Raw genomic sequence first — 19,614 nt, 5'->3', positions numbered from 1 at the left:
AACCCAATTTCTCATCTCTGATCATGTGGATGAATAATAGATGCTCTTATGTCACTGGTCCCAGAGTCCTTCTTTTATCATGTTTTTAACTTTTAAAGTTATCTATACATTACTTGTCTCCTCCTCTTTTGCTGCCCCATGAGACCCTAAGATAGTACACTAGTTTATCAAATATAGGGCAGACCCATACTCATCTTCCTGACTGATGAAGATATAATTCTTCTCTATTTTATCTATACCTAGGTTGATTCACTGCCTGTGTTCTGAACATATTTCGGTTAGTGAAATACCGAAAATAGTTCAGGGATTTTGACATTATGTTGACAGGAACAAGCAAAGCCAGCCATACCCAGGGGGGAGATTGGGGAGGGATTTCAAACCCCCTCCGAAATCAAAGAAAACTTGACAAATTTAAACCGTACATATGGGTTTTTGAATGGTCTACAAATAAATTAGAAATATTATAAAACATGCATTTGCAAAATAAACAACACTGCTGATGGCAGTGACAAAAGAAAAATAACCGTTATTAGGAAAGCTGCTCAGCCACGATGCTTCTACAGTTTTAATCCTAATTTGTGTGTTGTCTACTGTTACCACAAAAAAAAGCATGGATGACTGCAATTGAATTTGTGACCTGGTTATGGGATTTCAAAGAAGCCATGAAGAAGGAAAAGCGGCATGTCTTGCTTATCCTTGATAACACAACATGACAAGACAGAGCCACTCAGCAATGTGACAACTGAATTCATAACACCTAACTGCAAAGGATTCCTTCAACCTCTAGACGCTGGAGTAATAAAATGCTTTAAAGCACATTACTGACACCATCAAGTCAAACGCATTATAAAGTGCATTAATAATGATCTGCCAATCAATCTGTCACTTAAGGATGCGCTCTTCATGATACGAAGTTCATGGGATGAAATTACATCAACAATAATAAAGAACTGCTCGAGCCATACAGGTTTAATTCCTCCTCAGAAGAGTTCCGTAGATGATTACAATGCCAAGGAAGAACTCAGAATTGTGTTAAAAGACTTTGAAGCCTGTGTCCCTGTTGAACACCCTTTAGCAATGGAAGAATTCTTGTTTACAGACAATCAATTGTCTACCTTTGAGGAAATGCACACCGAAGACAGTACAGCATGATGAGGATTCAGACTCTGAAGTTGAGACTGATTGTAATGACTTGCCAGTTCTTTCAAGTATAGAACTAAAGGAAAGTTTAAAGAAAATACGGGTGTATTTAGAGAAACATTCCAGTGATTGTGCTGTGATTCGTCACCTGATTGCTGTGACTGATGCAGTTGAACAATTAAATGAAAAGAAGATGAAAAAGCAGCAAGCAGTGATCACAGATTTCTTCCACAAGGACTTCAGTTAAAAACAGCATTAACAGTGCAACTTCATTTTTCATACAGTACTGTATTAGTGTGCTACCATAATTTAAACAAAAGTGTATTAACCTCTTACTTAGCAAAATAATAAATTAGTCCTGCAATAAAATCTCTGTTATCTTGCAATAATAGATTTTAGGCAGATATTTAATGTCACATCGAAAATTTGCTTCTTAAGTACCATCCTTGCTTTATCCCATACAATATTATTCAATGGATGGTGGTACTGTATCGGGGGTTAACCGTATATTATTGTCTGTGTTCAGTACAGAGATATAGTAAACGCCAAAAAGATGTTAAGTACAGAACAAAAATGGCCAACCAGACCCCAGTGGGATCCAAGCACACAACCTTCCAATTTTGTGTTGGATGATCTACCAATTGACTTACGGTGGCCTAGGTTACATTTGTTCAACTGGAAAGGATCTGAACTGTAGGTCTAGGACTGCTGCCAGCACAACTGCAGAGTGCATGTTTGTCATCCGCTGTAGGCCAATTCAGTACATATTTGATTTTCATTGTAATCTGTATTCATAATAAGATGAATTTCAGGTTTCAAATGCAAATATTACGAACTCATATGTAAATTCAGTCCTCATATTTCCCAACATCATGCAGCTCTTTCCAAGCTCATCTCATCTCCCATGGAGATGAACTGCATATACCTCTTCAGGCACATACCAGTCATCAATCTCACATCTCTGACAGGGCTGGGAATCTAATTCAGGCCTCCAAGGATGGTAGCTAACACCCGTAACTATTATACTACTGAGGAAGACAGTACTCAAAAGGAAATCAATGAAGAATGAAAGCCCTGAATTAAATGCTATACATACACCACAGCTTAGAAAATCCCTTGCAAAACTGTGCATAGATGACAAAGGAACAGCACTTGCTAATCAGGATTCAAGATATTTAGTTCCTAAACAGTGAAAGGCTCGCAGATTATTTTCAGTTTAATGCAAGTGTGAAGGTACTTTCTTTAGAAAGATACTGATACTAATTAACAAGCATGAAAGCAGATTCTCCAGATCCCATCAAAGAATGCTAAGAAGGAAGGCTTGGATGTATGTATTGTACATTAGATCTCCAATGATATTGTAGGTGAAGGTAATTATTTCTTTCCCTTCAACCAGAGTTTTGTCTGCCCAAATTTGAGTTTCTGGTTTTCCTCATCAATTCCAAATCTGCAGTATAATGATAACCTTACAGTCATTACAGAAATGATAACAGTACAACATTCAACTTCAATTTAATGATGAACATACCATGTGAAAACTAGACTCAAAAGACCAACGAATATACCTATTAAATCCCATATACAGTACATCACCCTAGTAAACTTTTATTTCTCTTTCAATTTACAGAAAACTCCTCTACCCAATGGCAGAGAAGGCACTTTACAAATCACGATGCACCAAACTCTCATAAAAATATTTAATTACCACACCTCTTACTCCCTAACGTCTTTTACCCCAAAACAAATACTGTGTGCAAAGTGTGCACCAAGTAAGGAGCTACATTTCATCTAACACTTTGTTTCTATTTAGCTCAACGATAAACAATTAAGTAACATTTACAGAATTGGGCATACCATTTCACAGAGTCTTGTCCTTAAAATCCTACTTTCATTTGGTCCCTGCTGTCCCTACTATCTCAAACCATGTTCAGGTCTGAATATCATACAACTAATGGACTTATTTGACTGTAATATCCTACATCCTTCAACAACAAAACAGGACTTATAAATAATTTACATACCATTTTCCTGTTTATTCTGTAATCTCTATTTGTGAGGCCTTTCAGTGCTAGATCAGCTACCACTGAAAGACATCAATCTAAGCAAACACCTCTTTCAAATAGATATATTTAATATACAATAATTCTAATTAAAGAGATGAAAATGTAGCAACATGAGAAAACTAATACTTGTTCAATTTTAATAAATGTGGTTATGAAGAAATTGATACCATGACTATTTTAAAATGTTACTTTTGATACGAAGACACTAAAGTACTACAAACTATATTTTTAATAAATAACTAAGATCTCAACCTGTAGCAATTGCAAACTTTTAATTAATGCCACGTTCAACCAGCCAAGAAGACCAACAAGGACAGAAAGCCCGTCTGTCTGAATGTGGTTTATTCTTCAAGTACTCTTCAATATACTGGCAAGGACAAAGAGCACGAGCTAAATGGCGAGGATCCACAGGGTTTCCCCCCGTCTCATCCACAGTCCAATCCAGGCGCCGGCGAAGATAATCTTTAGCCCAACGCTGCAAATAGCGTGACAGCAACTGCTCACCCCTAGCCTGTAGTCCATGAAGTTCATCATTCAACAGTTACAGATATGCAGAATAAAGCTAATGAATTTTAGTATAAAACTTTCTTTGAACAATCTAAGATATGAAGTATTGATTAATCAAGTATTTATGTACAAACATTATAGGTAAATAAAAAAATGCTGGATCTCTAAATACAACCAGAGATTTAAAATAAAAAATGAAAATAACTAACTAAAAATACTATTGTTTTCAATTTATTAATTAAATATTTGTAGACAAAACTATATCTTCTATCCACACAATTTATAGCACAGACCTAGTTCAAATTTTGCTTCATCAGTACCTAGTTAAATTTTTTTACTAATATTCTCCACTTTCTCCGCACAAGCTGTATCGATTAATTGCATTAAAAAATATACTGTATGAGGAATAAGAAAATATATTTACTCGAATAATCCATGCACCACAATATTAAGAGTAATATTAAGTGGATTACAGAAATCAAAGAAGATATGAAGGACTACAAATCACAGCAGAGGATTTATAAAACAAGACCCACAGAATCAAGACACTCAAAACCACAGATAACAGAATACAGACCAAAATCAACAAACCATGGGAAGAGTGATTTCAGACGAGGAGAGAAAATCAAGATCTGAGAGAATGAAGAAGTACTGGGCTGAGAAAAAATCAAAAACATCCATTGTATAATAGACTAAAGTGGACCAATGAAGGGCATAAAATGTAAAATAAAATAAATAAAAGAAATGATCAATTTGTAATCTATTATGAAATATTTCACCTCATCTATGGTAGTACCACAATATCGTTCAATTTAGGTGATTGTTGTTGAGGGGAGGTTCTCAAAAATTGGTTTATAAGGGATTACATATGACATACTGAAACGGTAACGCCCTACGAGCATTCACGTTTCATTCTTTTATTAAGAGGAGCTCGCTAATACCCGGCCGTAAGCTTACGCCGAGCGCACTGGCATAGTGGGAACTGCGAGCAAGTTCGCGACGTTCTAGAACACCGGCCAAGGACAAGCGACGTCACGCAGAAGGTTCCTTCGTGTTCCATGGTATTGCTGCATGAACGAAATATAATATCAATATTTCAATAGCGTCACCTTGCAGGCAGGAATAATGAACGCTACTAACCGAAATTTGGTGTCAATCGGTGTGAAGATGGCCAAGATAAAAAAAATTCTTGGGGCCCACATGTGTAGCCACGCCCACCGGCCTTCGGCAATATAAGCAAGTCGCCAGCCTGGGGTAAGGCAGAGAGAGAGAGAGTGTGCGGTATGCAGCGGCAGTGTGCTGAAGGCAGAGAGTGGAGTGAGTCGGCAGTAAGCCGTCAGTTCAGTGAGTGTGTGCAAATAAGCACGTCACGACATAATTCGTCTCTCGGTCCGGCTGTATATTTGAGTTCAGAATGTTCGTGTTTCTAGCCAGCCTTGATTTCATTTAAAGACTGTGTTCTCGCATAAACTGTGCCAGCTTTGAGTTCATTTAAAGACTGTGTGAAAACAGCAGTAGTGTTTCTAGCCAGCCTTGATTTCATTTAAAGACTGTGTTCTCGTATAAACTGTGCCAGCTTTGAGTTCATTTAAAGACTGTGTTCTCGTATAAACTGTGCCAGCTTTGATTTCATTTAAAGACTGTGTTCTCGTATAAACTGTGCCAGCTTTGAGTTCATTTAAAGACTGTGTTCTCGTATAAACTGTGCCAGCTTTGAGTTCATTTAAAAACTGTGTTCTCGCATAAACTGTGCCAGCTTTGATTTCATTTAAAGACTGTGTGAAAACAGCGGTAGTGTTTCTAGCCAGCCTTGATTTCATTTAAAGACTGTGTTCTCGCACAAACTGCGCCAGCCTTGATCTCATTTAAAGACTGTGTGAAAACAGCGACAGTGTTCCTAGCATAGACTGTGTCGACCTTCATTTCATTTAAAGACTGTGTCTATCCGTTGAACTGTGTTACGACATAATGGAACTTGGACTGTCATTTATTTCAACAAGTGTATTGTGCTGATGGAGTACAGTGCAGAGACTGTACCCGGTAAATTTAATTTTCTTTATAAAGTGCTTAATCACTGCACCTCGGAAGGTCCTAGATTATTTTCGTTTATTATTCCAAATACGATAATTCCTTCCATGTTATCCTTGTGGAACTGTGACTCTAACTTTATCCATGCTGCTAAAGTGCGTTCAACATCATTGACTGTGGGAACTATTTCGGCGTGCTTCGCCTTAGAGAAGTGTCACACCAGTGCCCCATGACGTCCAATGTGGAAGCTCCACATTTCCCCGTTCCTGCCTCAGGTTCGAGTCTTCAACACTAATACAGAGAAAACACCAACGACGGAAGACAACGCCGACGCCGACCGCAAGACGACGCAGCCGCCGCAGGACGACGTCCTCTCCACGCCGTCAGGGACAACCCCACGATTCAGCTGTAAAAGGTGACATAATTCTTTGCATATCTATTAAATAAACTGAAGGATCCACTTAATCATGAAATTTTTTTTTCACTACCCTTCTCTCTCACTCTCTTAGCATGGGCCGTACACGCCTTGTCGTTCCTCATGCTCTCCGATAAACTGAAGTACGGGCGTTCCTGTTACAGAGAGAAGGTAGTGAATAGTGGCACCCGTGACGTTGGGGCCAGATTAAAGAGAGTAAAGTGATAAAAATTAACTTTGAAATCAGTGATATCTTAACTTACTAATTCAAATAAAAGTGCATAGTACGTACGTTAATTCCAGTTCAGTGAATGTGTTAATATTTTACGAAGTTCAATTCAATGACTTTGACGAAATTTTAAACTTTTGGCACAGAACTCTGATTAAGTTTATGGCACAAGTGATTATTTTTTTTCTCTTGTTATGTAAAACATTTCAGGCATAATATTTATGCACAGTCTCATATAAATTTTTGATATTTATGTCAGTGAAACATTGAACTTTACCATTGGACAATAATGGTGATATTTAATTTTATGCATAAGTGTTTGATATTTTGTGTTGGTGAAATTTTGAACTTTACCATTGGACAATAATGGTGATTTTACGTATGAGGTGAATGATTGTATTTTCTGCATTTTGTGAAAATAACTACATTAATATGGAAAATATACTAGCTGCCATTGAGGCTTTAAAAATCAGTCTAAATGACAGGATTACGGAAAGTAACACTAATCTCGGGCGTAGGATTGCTGAATCTAACGCGGCCTTGGAAAGTCGTATGGAAGACACTAAGGCTAGTATAGGTCAACTTAGGGAGGCTAATGATGCCAACATTGTAAAATTGACAGAATCTGTTGATCAAAAATTTGCAGAAGTTAATAATAATTTGGAACGTAGGCTCAATAGTGCAGATGCCGAAATTGAAAAAAGATTTAAAGAATCTAACAAAAGGATGGATTCTAAGTTTACGGAAATAAATGAAAGATTAACACGTGACTTAGAAACCATTAAGCAAGATATAAAATCACAAGTGGCGGAGGACTTAAAACTTGCTTTCCCGTCTTCTTCTCAGGAAGTCCTTAAGGAAGTAGAAAGCTTAAAGGAAGAATTTCAAGAGTCCCATGCTCAATTATCTCTTGCGCAAACTAAAATCGCGTCTATTCAAGACAAACTTCATGAATCTGTTAAAAATAATTTCATGAAGTTGGGAAACGAAATTACTCTTCTGAAAAGTCAGCAAGAGGAGGCCGATAAACGTGTTAAGACTCAGTTAGATAATGCTCACACGCAGATTACTCGTATCTGTCGCGACGTAGCAGAAGTCAAGACCGACATAGAAAAGGAGGTCAAGGAAATTGAGAATTCTGTACAGGGGAAAATTAAAACCCTAAAACTTGAACTCCAAGGAGGTATAGAAGCTCTCAACAGCAAAGTATCGCAAATCGAACAGGATGTTTCATCATCTAGCCTTCACAACACTAGTGGAGAATCCATGAATGTTTCCACAGTTTTTAAAATAACTGAGGGAAAACCAGCCAAATTTTCGGGGAAGGAGGAGTATACTGCTAAGGAGTTTCTCCTCAACCTCGAGGAGTTCTTTCAAGAAAATCACGTTAAGACCGACCGTCGTTTACGAATAGCATCTCGATTGTTAGAAGGCAAGGCGTTAATGTGGTTTACCGCTTTTAAATTCAGTATTAACACTTACGAAGAGTTTAAGGAAGCCTTACTTAGACGATTTTGGAGTGCTGAGGCTCAGCACCTGATAAAACTTCAATTATACTCTAGAAAGTATAACACGTCCGTCAATTCCTCGCGATATTCAGATTATCTCATATCTCAGCTTAAAAAGATGCAGTTTTTCGACCCTCCTTTACCGGAGCAAGAACTTATTCAGGTCATAACGCTGCAATTTCCACCAAATGTTCAGGAAATATTGGTGGCGGCAAACGTCCAGGACTTGGAGCAGCTCGATGATGTCCTGAGGAAACTCGATACTGCGCACACTCAGAGCGCAGCAAAAGCAGGTCGAACCAAAGAAACTACAACCAACTTTACGGAAATGAAGACTCCGGTTCAAGTAAATCCAGAACCGCGAGAAGAAAGAGAAACTCGCCGGGATATTCCGTTTCGGTACAGAAGATCTAGGAATCGTCCCTACGAAGGGAGGGCTAAGTTTCAACCTGGACCTTCATGGAGGCAGGCAGCTAACCAACCCAATGATAATAGGAACTCCCAGCGGGAAGAATTAGAGAAACGTTGGAGAGAGACTACGGAATATGTAAGGAATAAGAACAGGGAAGAGGGCTTACCTGGAGCAGCTTCTTTGGAATACCAGGCAGAGATGCAGAGAAGAAATGAGAGAACGGAAATGGATCCAAGAGCTACGGGTACAAAAAAAAAAACTTTGTCGAAGCAATAAAGAGATTGCCTGAAAACCCGGAGGGAGGAGAGGTAGTATGTAGTGCACTCATTAACCATTGGTATTTAGAGGATGCAGATTTACTATATGAGGATTCAACACCACGACAGCCTCAGATACAACGCGGCTCACCGATCATTATCATTAAGTTAGGCAATATGATTGTCCACTCTTTAGTAGACTCAGGATCGCAAGCCTCACTAATTTCGCAGAAATTAATAGATGTGGCGCAGGAGACGACCTACATCTCCATCTTGCCGGTTGCTCAAGTTAAGGTTAAAGGCATAGTTCCTGACAAAGCTATTAAATGCAAATTCCAAGCGTTTCTTGAGTTAGAAATTGGTGGTGTTAAGTTCCAACATCTGTTTTTGATTTTGACGCAAATGAAATTTGACTTAATTCTTGGATCAGACTTTCTCATTCAACATGGGGGAATCATTGATTATCCCGCTAATGTAATTAAATTTTTTCACGTCGAATCTGTAGGGCTACAGTTGGTTACTTATAATGACGTGAAGAATCCGGAATGTGAGACCCCGGTGGACATAGTAGAAGGCAAGATGAGCGAGGCTCCGCCTGTCGAAGAAAGCGTCCACGAAGAGGGGCGACCCGAGGAAGTGGGACCCGTAGAGGACCAGATGGCGTCCATTATCGATGATGAGTTTAACGAGGACCACTACAACTTCACGCTTTACGCCAATGTAGCTGAAAGCCCAGATTACGATGATGATGAAGTAATAAAGGCAATCCAAGAGCTTTTCAAGAAGTTTCCAGATGTATTTTCCGAGAAACCTGGAGTCATTAAGGGTTTCAAGCACCACTTAGATGTTACTGACACATCACCTTATAAGAAACGGCCTTATCCGATACCCATGAAGTACTTGGAAGAAGCACGGGTCATCATTAAACAGATGGAGAATGATGGAATCATATCAAAATGCGTCACACCTTATATTAATCCTCTGGCTATAGTAAGAAAACCAAATGGTAATCTGCGCATATGCCTCGATGCGAGGGCTTTGAACGATAGGCTTGTACTAGAATATGACCACCCTCCCCTTCTCCGGGATGTAATTAGGAGATTTCATAACATGAAAGTATTTTCTGCTATGGACATGGCTTCTTCATATTTTCACATTTTATTGGATGAAGATAGTCGGAAATTTACCGGATTCATCTTTGATAATGTCACTTATGCCTTTAATAGACTCCCTTTTGGCATTAAGAACTCTGGTGCAGTTCTTATCAGAGCCTTAGAGGAACAACACTCCGATGAAGTAAAGGCAATCACCACCATTTATGTGGACGATATCATCATCGCGTCCGAGTCCCTGGAACAACATGTACGAGATGTTCATAAGGTGTTGGAGGAATTACAGACCAAGAACTTTAAAATTAACGCCAAGAAAAGCCAGTTTTTCAAAACTGAAGTTTTGTTTTTAGGCCATCTTATTGGAGGGAATGGAATCAAGCCCAATCCGGCTAAGATTCAATGTATTCTAGAATTTCCTAAACCCACAAGAATGAAACACATCAGGCAATTCTTAGGCCTCTGCCAGTTCTTCGCGCAGCATTGCCCTAATTTTACTGAAACGGTAGCACCCCTGCAGCAGTTATTGAGGAAGAACAACAGGTGGAAGTGGACTGATGTCTGCGATAAAGCATTTGTGGCGACAAAACAGATGTTGAAAGACAATGTTCAACTGGCCTATCCTAATTACGAGCTACCCTTTTATATTGAATGTGACGCCAGCCGCATAGGGATCGGTGCAGCTCTTTTCCAAATTGATCCAAGGGAACCTGAAGTTCGCATCTTTCTCTCGTTCATGAGCCGCAAGTTGAGACCCCATGAAAAGGCTTATACGATAACAGAGTTAGAAGCCCTTGCCGTAGTACATTCTCTCATTTACTGGAAGAAAATAATCTTTGGATATCCGGTGATTATTTGCACAGATCATCAAGCACTGACATTTATTCTCAAGTCAGACATTACAAGCGAACGGATAACCCGATGGGCGCTGTTTATACAGCAATTTGATATCACTGTTGTTCACAGGCCCGGAAGGAAAAATATCCTAGCCGACGCATTAAGTCGGAATCCGACAGATGAGGTTTTGATCCATGCGATTGAAGTCATGAATGATGAAGATGAAGAGTTCTTGCGACGACTAAAGTATCTAGCGCAAGCTCAAGGAAGAGATCCTCTAAGCCATGAGCTGATTCGTTTTTTAAAAGGATTTATCCCTCAAGACGACGACGAGTATCCTCGTATATCTAGGATAGCTCAAAATTTTTGCTACCATGATGGCCTACTTCACAAGTACGTCGACCTCGCTAGAACAACAGATCGTATTTATGCCCCTCCTCGAATAAGGACTGCTATTATATGGCATTGCCATTCCATTTCTGGACACGCCGGTACGGACAAGGTCCTAAACCTGATTAGAGAAAGGTTTACGTGGGAATACTTACGCCGTGACATCCGTAACACCATTAGGACTTGTGATATTTGTCAAAGGATCAAGCCCAATAACAGGCTCCTCCGGGAATATCCACGACCTTTAATACCTGAAAAACCTGGCCAGATCTTCGCAATGGACCTATATGGACCTTTGCCCAAGGCGTTACGTGCCAACAGATACATTGTTGTCACCATAGATGCATTTTCTAAATACACTATGTTGCTTCCAATTCAGAAGGAAATACCGGGAATATTCTCCGCAGGATTCGTCGAAACATCATTCCCGAGATGGGCAAGCCGGAATTTCTCTTAACAGACCATGGAAGTCAGTTTACCTCCATGGAATTCCAAGTTGCACTGGAAGAACTTGAGATAAGGCATATCATGAACTCCATCCGACACCCGGAAGCCAACCCAGCCGAACGGGTTATGCGAGAAATTGCCAGATTCTGTAGATTGTATTGTGGACAACAGCATTGGAAGTGGGTTGAAGTTCTGCCCATTATGCAAAGGATCGTCAATACCACCGTGCATGAGTCTATTCAGGACATTCCTTTGAGTGTACATAAAGACCTCACTCCTGACAGACCTTGGGATCGAGTTTTGCCTGATCAACCTGACGCAGTAGTGAGCCAACAAGCTCGCATTACCAAGGCCCTTCGGCAATTACGACATGCTGCCCGAATCCGAGAAAAGAAGTTACGACATCACAAGTTTCGACAACCCTTACAAGTGGATGACATGGTATTAATACGCAAGCCTGCAGTTTCGCACCCCGACCAGGGAATTTACGCCAAATTTTGTCCCTTATTCATAGGACCCTTCAGGATACTTACCGCACTAAATAATGGTGCCTATGAAGTAGGAAGGGCAGATGGCGACATTGAGGGAATCTTCAACTCAGCCAATCTCAAGAAATACTTTACTAGGAGATGAGCGAAAGAAAATCGCCCAGCAATTTTCTTTTTCCCGAGCAGGGGGGGAGATGAAACGGTAACGCCCTACGAGCATTCACGTTTCATTCTTTTATTAAGAGGAGCTCGCTAATACCCGGCCGTAAGCTTACGCCGAGCGCACTGGCATAGTGGGAACTGCGAGCAAGTTCGCGACGTTCTAGAACACCGGCCAAGGACAAGCGACGTCACGCAGAAGGTTCCTTCGTGTTCCATGGTATTGCTGCATGAACGAAATATAATATCAATATTTCAATAGCGTCACCTTGCAGGCAGGAATAATGAACGCTACTAACCGAAATTTGGTGTCAATCGGTGTGAAGATGGCCAAGATAAAAAAAATTCTTGGGGCCCACATGTGTAGCCACGCCCACCGGCCTTCGGCAATATAAGCAAGTCGCCAGCCTGGGGTAAGGCAGAGAGTGGAGTGAGTCGGCAGTAAGCCGTCAGTTCAGTGAGTGTGTGCAAATAAGCACGTCACGACATAATTCGTCTCTCGGTCCGGCTGTATATTTGAGTTCAGAATGTTCGTGTTTCTAGCCAGCCTTGATTTCATTTAAAGACTGTGTTCTCGCATAAACTGTGCCAGCTTTGAGTTCATTTAAAGACTGTGTGAAAACAGCAGTAGTGTTTCTAGCCAGCCTTGATTTCATTTAAAGACTGTGTTCTCGTATAAACTGTGCCAGCTTTGAGTTCATTTAAAGACTGTGTTCTCGTATAAACTGTGCCAGCTTTGATTTCATTTAAAGACTGTGTTCTCGTATAAACTGTGCCAGCTTTGAGTTCATTTAAAGACTGTGTGAAAACAGCAGTAGTGTTTCTAGCCAGCCTTGATTTCATTTAAAGACTGTGTTCTCGTATAAACTGTGCCAGCTTTGAGTTCATTTAAAGACTGTGTTCTCGTATAAACTGTGCCAGCTTTGATTTCATTTAAAGACTGTGTTCTCGTATAAACTGTGCCAGCTTTGAGTTCATTTAAAGACTGTGTTCTCGTATAAACTGTGCCAGCTTTGAGTTCATTTAAAAACTGTGTTCTCGCATAAACTGTGCCAGCTTTGATTTCATTTAAAGACTGTGTGAAAACAGCGGTAGTGTTTCTAGCCAGCCTTGATTTCATTTAAAGACTGTGTTCTCGCACAAACTGCGCCAGCCTTGATCTCATTTAAAGACTGTGTGAAAACAGCGACAGTGTTCCTAGCATAGACTGTGTCGACCTTCATTTCATTTAAAGACTGTGTTTATCCGTTGAACTGTGTTACGACATAATGGAACTTGGACTGTCATTTATTTCAACAAGTGTATTGTGCTGATGGAGTACAGTGCAGAGACTGTACCCGGTAAATTTAATTTTCTTTATAAAGTGCTTAATCACTGCACCTCGGAAGGTCCTAGATTATTTTCGTTTATTATTCCAAATACGATAATTCCTTCCATGTTATCCTCGTGGAACTGTGACTAACTTTATCCATGCTGCTAAAGTGCGTTCAACATCATTGACTGTGGGAACTATTTCGGCGTGCTTCGCCTTAGAGAAGTGTCACACCAGTGCCCCATGACGTCCAATGTGGAAGCTCCACATTTCCCCGTTCCTGCCTCAGGTTCGAGTCTTCAACACTAATACAGAGAAAACACCAACGACGGAAGACAACGCCGACGCCGACCGCAAGACGACGCAGCCGCCGCAGGACGACGTCCTCTCCACGCCGTCAGGGACAACCCCACGATTCAGCTGTAAAAGGTGACATAATTCTTTGCATATCTATTAAATAAACTGAAGGATCCACTTAATCATGAAATTTTTTTTTCACTACCCTTCTCTCTCACTCTCTTAGCATGGGCCGTACACGCCTTGTCGTTCCTCATGCTCTCCGATAAACTGAAGTACGGGCGTTCCTGTTACAATACGGACAACACAGTATCAAGTTCCAAAATATCTGAGAAATGAAGGGTGATGAACTCTAAGGATTCTTAAGTATTTCAAAACTTATAAACATTTTCTACTAATTTATTTATTTATTTATTTCACACAAGACCGCACACCAATGGACTAAAACAGACTTGTTCTTCAATTGCGGCCTTTCTCTATGTATCCTACTTGCACATGATACCTTCCAGGCAACAGAATCTGATTTAAACATCAAATGCATCTCAGAGCATTCTCTAGCCATGAATACGAACTGTGTAAAATTATCAAATTCGGTGGTGCTTCTGAATGAACTGAATCGCTTCAATGTTAACTGCTAATCCACCTAGCTATCAGCCTTGGAACTTAAATGATGCATCCTGATAGTGTGCCTTGCTCCCGACAGGATGCAGTTTTTCGCTTGATTTAAAACGACTTCCGGAATTGTGCTTGTATGAATAGACTGTAACAGACGCCTTTCGTGTTCAAGTCTTGAAGAGTACAGACGTGCCTGGTTCTCTCTGCCATGGCACAAAAACCAAGAGTTAAGGTGAAGAAGGAACTAACCCAAGTTCCTCATGATGGTGTTGGCTGAAATATTGTACAGGAATAAATCATTTAATTTTTTTTTTTTTTTTTTTTTTAGCAGACTCACTACAGATTATTAAGATAAACCACTGAAGGTTGGATGGTATATTATGATATGTACAAACCACAGCCTCATAAACAACTGAATATGTAAGTAGAAAAGTCTTATTCTTATTGGCATGTATGTATTGAAATATAATTGTGCTACGACGTGAATATTATTATGTCACTATTTGCATTCTAAAATCTTACATGGAAATTCTTGTGCTCAATTGGCATCATTTTGGATTTAGGCGATGAAAGGCCATGTTAATTTTTTTTTTTAATAAGTAATACAATTAACCTCTCGACTCCAGATGATTATTATTATTATTATTATTATTATTATTATTTCAGGTCATTAACTACAGGTATACTTTTGTTCATTTGTAAATTCAACACTAACTATTGGAAATGCCAAACCATTATTTTGCAACTATGAGTCACTATTGTGGTATTTGTACCTTTTAAGTTACATGCTTAAAATTATATTATTTATTCATCATCATCATCATCGTTGACCAACTCCAGTTTCCCAGGTGTGGTATACGAGCCCCTTCCATTTTGTTTGGTCCATGAACCATTCTTCGTCACAATCCGCTCCCAATCCTGACCTCTCTCCTCTACATCCTCCTTCACTAAGCCTATCCAGTTTTCTCTAGGTCTGCCCACTGGTCTCTTTCCCCGTATTTCTCTTCCATACTCCTTTCTTGCAGACCTATTGGCACTCATTCTTTTCACATGACCAAACCACTTCAATCTTGCCTTTTGGATCTTCTGGAGTAAGGAGTCTTCTAGTCCTACATCTTCTCTGACTTTTTCATTCCTGATTTTATCCCTCCTGGTCTTCTCGAATCATTGTGCGTAGGAACTTCATTTCTGCTGCTTGGAGTTTTGAGTTGTCCTTTCTTGTTAATGTAGCGGTTTCCACTCTGTATGTGAGGATAGGGGTGTAGTATGATTTATACAGTGTCGTCTTGGTTATGAGTGGTACTTGTTTATCCCATAATAGCTGTCTTACTTGGAGGTAAAAATGTACTGCTTTGCTGATTCGACTGTTTACTTCATATTTAGCTAAGTTATCCTTGGACATTATACTACCCAAGTACTTAAATTCTGTGACACTGTCCAGCTTAGTGCCATTTAGCATGGTTTCTGGCTGGTTGACACCCTTCTGTACCTTCAACACCACCGTTTTAGCCTTCTTCCATATCTCTCAAACTCCTGACTCCACCCTGTTCCACATCTTTCTCTGAGTTACCCTAAATTACTACATCATCTGCAAATGCAAATGCTTTTAAGTCTTGTTGCCCCTTTTCCATCCCAGCTATATCTTGTTATCTTGTGGCTGTCTTGTTTTTGGAAGAAGGTGTTTTTGATGATCAATCCATTTCTTCTGGACAAATCAAGCAGTTGTTCTTCAAACATATCTGTCTTTCATCAGAGCCATGTTGGCCGTCATACCTGCCAGATCTGTTCAAAACTTATAAACATTTTCTACTATCTAATTTATCAGTATTATTTTTTATCTCCATCTGAGGCTCGTTTGATTGTTGAAAGCAATTCGAAGATGCTACCACTGGCTTGCCAGGCCTATCATGGATCTTCACATCGATACTTTGTTATGCACTAGATGGTCGGTGCCTGACAGCGTGTGTGATTTGAAATATCATTGTACTACGGCGTCAATTTTATTAAGTTATCTCACTATTCGGATTCTAAAATCTTAAACTGAAGTGGTTTGGTCATGTGAAAAGAATGAGTGCCAATAGGTCTGCAAGAAAGCAAGGAGTATGAAAGAGAAATAAGGGGAAAGTGTTAAAAATATTTATATATATTCATATGACTCTGGCTGAACCACCATCAAGTAGCGAAACTACGTTTTTTTTTTTCCATTCTGACACGTCACGATTGTAATCTCCATGTCTATTGTTTCACTGCATCCATCTGTGATTTACGTATGTAATAAATAGTGCCATTTTAATATAAACCGTGCTGACCTTATTGCTTATCGAAACATCATGCCTTTTCAACAGGCCCATGATGCGCGTTTGGAAAGTGATTAAATGTGTAGTGATAAAATACACTGAAAAACAGACACATGAAAATATCGTGTCGCGCACGGTTGGCGAAGTTGAGTTAAACATTTAGCCAAGTGACTTCCGCAAAGAAATAGTGTGTGAAGATGAACACTTCAAGTACGGCGCGCATCGAGATGATGTCAAACGACAACTCTGACACGTGGAAAATTCACATGTATGTGGGCGTACGTAGCTGGGATAAAGGTTAAGCCTGAACCGGTCAGCGAGAACGCGGCCATTATTACAGAATGGGAAGAATTTGACAGTGAAGCAATGTCAGATATCATCTTGACGATTCAATCCTCTGAATTGAAACAGGTAAAAGATTGTGTCACTTCGCGCGAACTGTGGCTAAAACTAGAGTCGATTTACCAATCGAAGGAGCCAGCGCGGAAAGCAACATTATTAAAGAAGATCGTGCTTCAGAGAATGAGTGAAGATGGGGGTGTATGCGATCATTTGCGGAAAGTTTTCAATGCTGTGGACAAGCTCAATGGTATGGACGTGGCAATCAACAATGATTTGTTATGCATATTACTTATGTATAGCTTGCCAGTCAATTTTGAATACTTTCCGTGCGCGATAGAATCTCGCGACAAACTTCCAAAGGAAATCACAAATATTATAATAATTATTTACAGATCCACCTGTTCAATAAAATACTTCCAAAGCCTAAGGTATTACGCATAAAAATTGCCGAAGAAAGTGATGCGAGGAGCAGTGATCGAAACAACATGATGCAAAACTGTATGACTGTTGAACGAAAATACAAGAACAAGAATTATAGAAAGCCCACAAGTAAAGTCGATAACGGCGAAAAAAGGAGGATCCACATCTCTTCGCTGCTATCATTGTAAAGAGATGGGTCAAAAGGCGAAGGAGTGCAAATCGAGTAAAAATGATCATGACAATGCTCACAAGGCCGAAGGAAGTACCTCGCTATATATTACATCAGAACTGAACTCTTGCAAGTTTGTGATGGACCACGATGCAGATACAGTGTGGTGCCTCGACAGCGGCTGTACATCGCACATGTGTAAAAATTTGTACTATTTTTCACAAGTTGAATCCAATGTTTCTGACGATTTAAAGTTAGCGAACAGCTCCACAATGAAAATAAGTGCAAAAGGTGTCGTAACAATGTCAATGAGAGTTGATGGTTGTGATAAAAGTTTCAACCTATGCGATACATTATACGTACCTGATCTTCGTACTAATCTACGCTCAGTCGGGAAGATCGTAGACAGGGGTCACCGTGTAGTGTTTGACAAAACATCCGCTCAAGTTACAGATGCGAACGATAGTACCTTATTAGTTGTACATAAAAAAGACGGACGTTATTACGTTAATGGATCATACACCGAAGAACAAGGAAAAATTGCCCGAGCTGGAGATACACGCAAAGGGTCTATTATGGACTGGCACATTCGATTGAAGCATCTAAACATAATGGATCTACGTGAGGCAGTGAAGAATAAAAGGATAGAGGGAATCAAAGTCATCGACACTGAAGAGGATTTTGAATGTCAGATCTGTCTCCAAGGAAAGACGACACGTACCCCTTTTCCGAAGAAGTCCGATGGGAGAATGAAACCAGGGGAATTGATTCATTCCAATATTTGTGGCCTAATGAGGGTTTCCTCTAATGGAAACTCGCATTTCTTCATCACATTCGTCGACGATGCGACTGGATGGTGCGAAGTGAAGTTTCTTCGTCAGAAAAATGAAGTCGTTAATGAGTTTCAGGACTTCAGAAAACGTCTGAAAACACTGAAAAACGCGAAGATAAAGATTTTGCAGTCTGATAATTGTACGGAGTACGTGAATTCCCAATTTGACGCATCATTGAAAAGCTGCGGGATCCTAAGATGCCTGACGATTCCGCATAACCTGGAACAAAATGGAGTAGCGGAAAGGGAAAACCGTACACTCATCGAGATGGCAAGATGTTTATTAATGCAGTCTGGACTTCCTCCTTCTTTCTGGGCAGAGGGTGTTGCAACAGCGAATTATATTAGGAACAGATGCCCTACAAGTAAACTAGGTAGACGAACTCCTTACGAAGCCTGGACTGGAAAGATTCCAAATGTTTGTAAACACAAAAAAATTGGATGCGACACCTACTGCCTAAATTGATCGCCGAACATAGGAAAATTTGACCCTCGGGGAAAAAGGGCATATTTCTCAGATACGCGGAGCAGTCCAAAGGTTTCAGAATTCGGATACCACAGGAGCAAAAAGTGGAAATCTCACGTGATGTCAAGTTTTTGAAATGAGACAGAAAAGAGCAAAAATACAATCTTGATATTTTTCCAAGTCAGCGCCCAAATGTAGAGAGAGCACTTTGATGAAGATCATCCCAGGATAGAGCCAGAGCAGGTTGATCCTTTCATCAATGTAAACGTAACTCCTAGACACACAGAACGTACAGAAAGCATCAAAGATCCGGATAGTTCAGAAGAAGAATTTCTTGGTTTTGAAAATGAACCAGAACCAGAAATATGCAATCTCGACATGCTCCAGAAAGACCGAAAATGATTCGTTCGGGCACACGAGGCAGACCTCGAAAGCTTTACCAGGAACACAGTGGAGGACAAATTGATTTGGTATGTCTGGCTGGGGTTCCAATTCAGATGGCATTTTCAGGTCCAGAGAAAAAAGAAGTGGATGTTGGCGATGGCAGATGAATTTGTCTCTATTCTAAGAAACAGGACCTGGGATCTTGTAGACCACCCAGAAAATAGGACGACAATTGGAAGTCGTGTAATCCTTAGGAATAAGTACGGAGCAAATGGTGAGATCACAAGAAGGAAGGCTAGAGGCGTGGCCAGGGGGTTTCTCCCAGAGGCCAGGTATAGATTATACTGAAACATTCGCACCAGTAGCACGACTCAGCTCAATACGAATGGCTATTGCGCTCGCTGCTCATTATGGAATGTATGTCCGACAATTCGATGTAGCAAGTGGATACTTAAATGGAATTGAAGAGAAAATCTTTATGGAGGTACCAA

General features: G+C 40.1%; 1 protein-coding gene across 3 annotated transcripts in view; it reads right to left on the bottom strand.

The window, feature by feature from the left end:
• LOC136871814 (transmembrane protein 268) overlaps positions 1-19,614 on the bottom strand; it is a 187,345-nt gene that overhangs the window by 73,839 nt on the left and 93,892 nt on the right. The window contains exon 6 of one of the 3 annotated variants that reach the window (XM_067145425.2): positions 3,456-3,714. The exons of 1 other annotated variant lie outside the window; for it this stretch is intronic. In XM_067145425.2, the coding sequence (XP_067001526.2) occupies positions 3,475-3,714 (240 nt within the window). In that variant the 3' untranslated portion in view covers positions 3,456-3,474. Of the gene's footprint in view, positions 1-3,163; positions 3,715-19,614 lie in introns of those variants that run through there. One more of the 3 variants, XM_067145424.2, reaches the window with a different exon arrangement.

Source organism: Anabrus simplex, chromosome 4 (genome assembly GCF_040414725.1).
Source record: "Anabrus simplex isolate iqAnaSimp1 chromosome 4, ASM4041472v1, whole genome shotgun sequence".
In the NCBI taxonomy this organism is placed as follows: Eukaryota; Metazoa; Arthropoda; class Insecta; order Orthoptera; family Tettigoniidae; genus Anabrus; species Anabrus simplex.
This window is presented reverse-complemented; position numbering and strand designations above follow the sequence as displayed.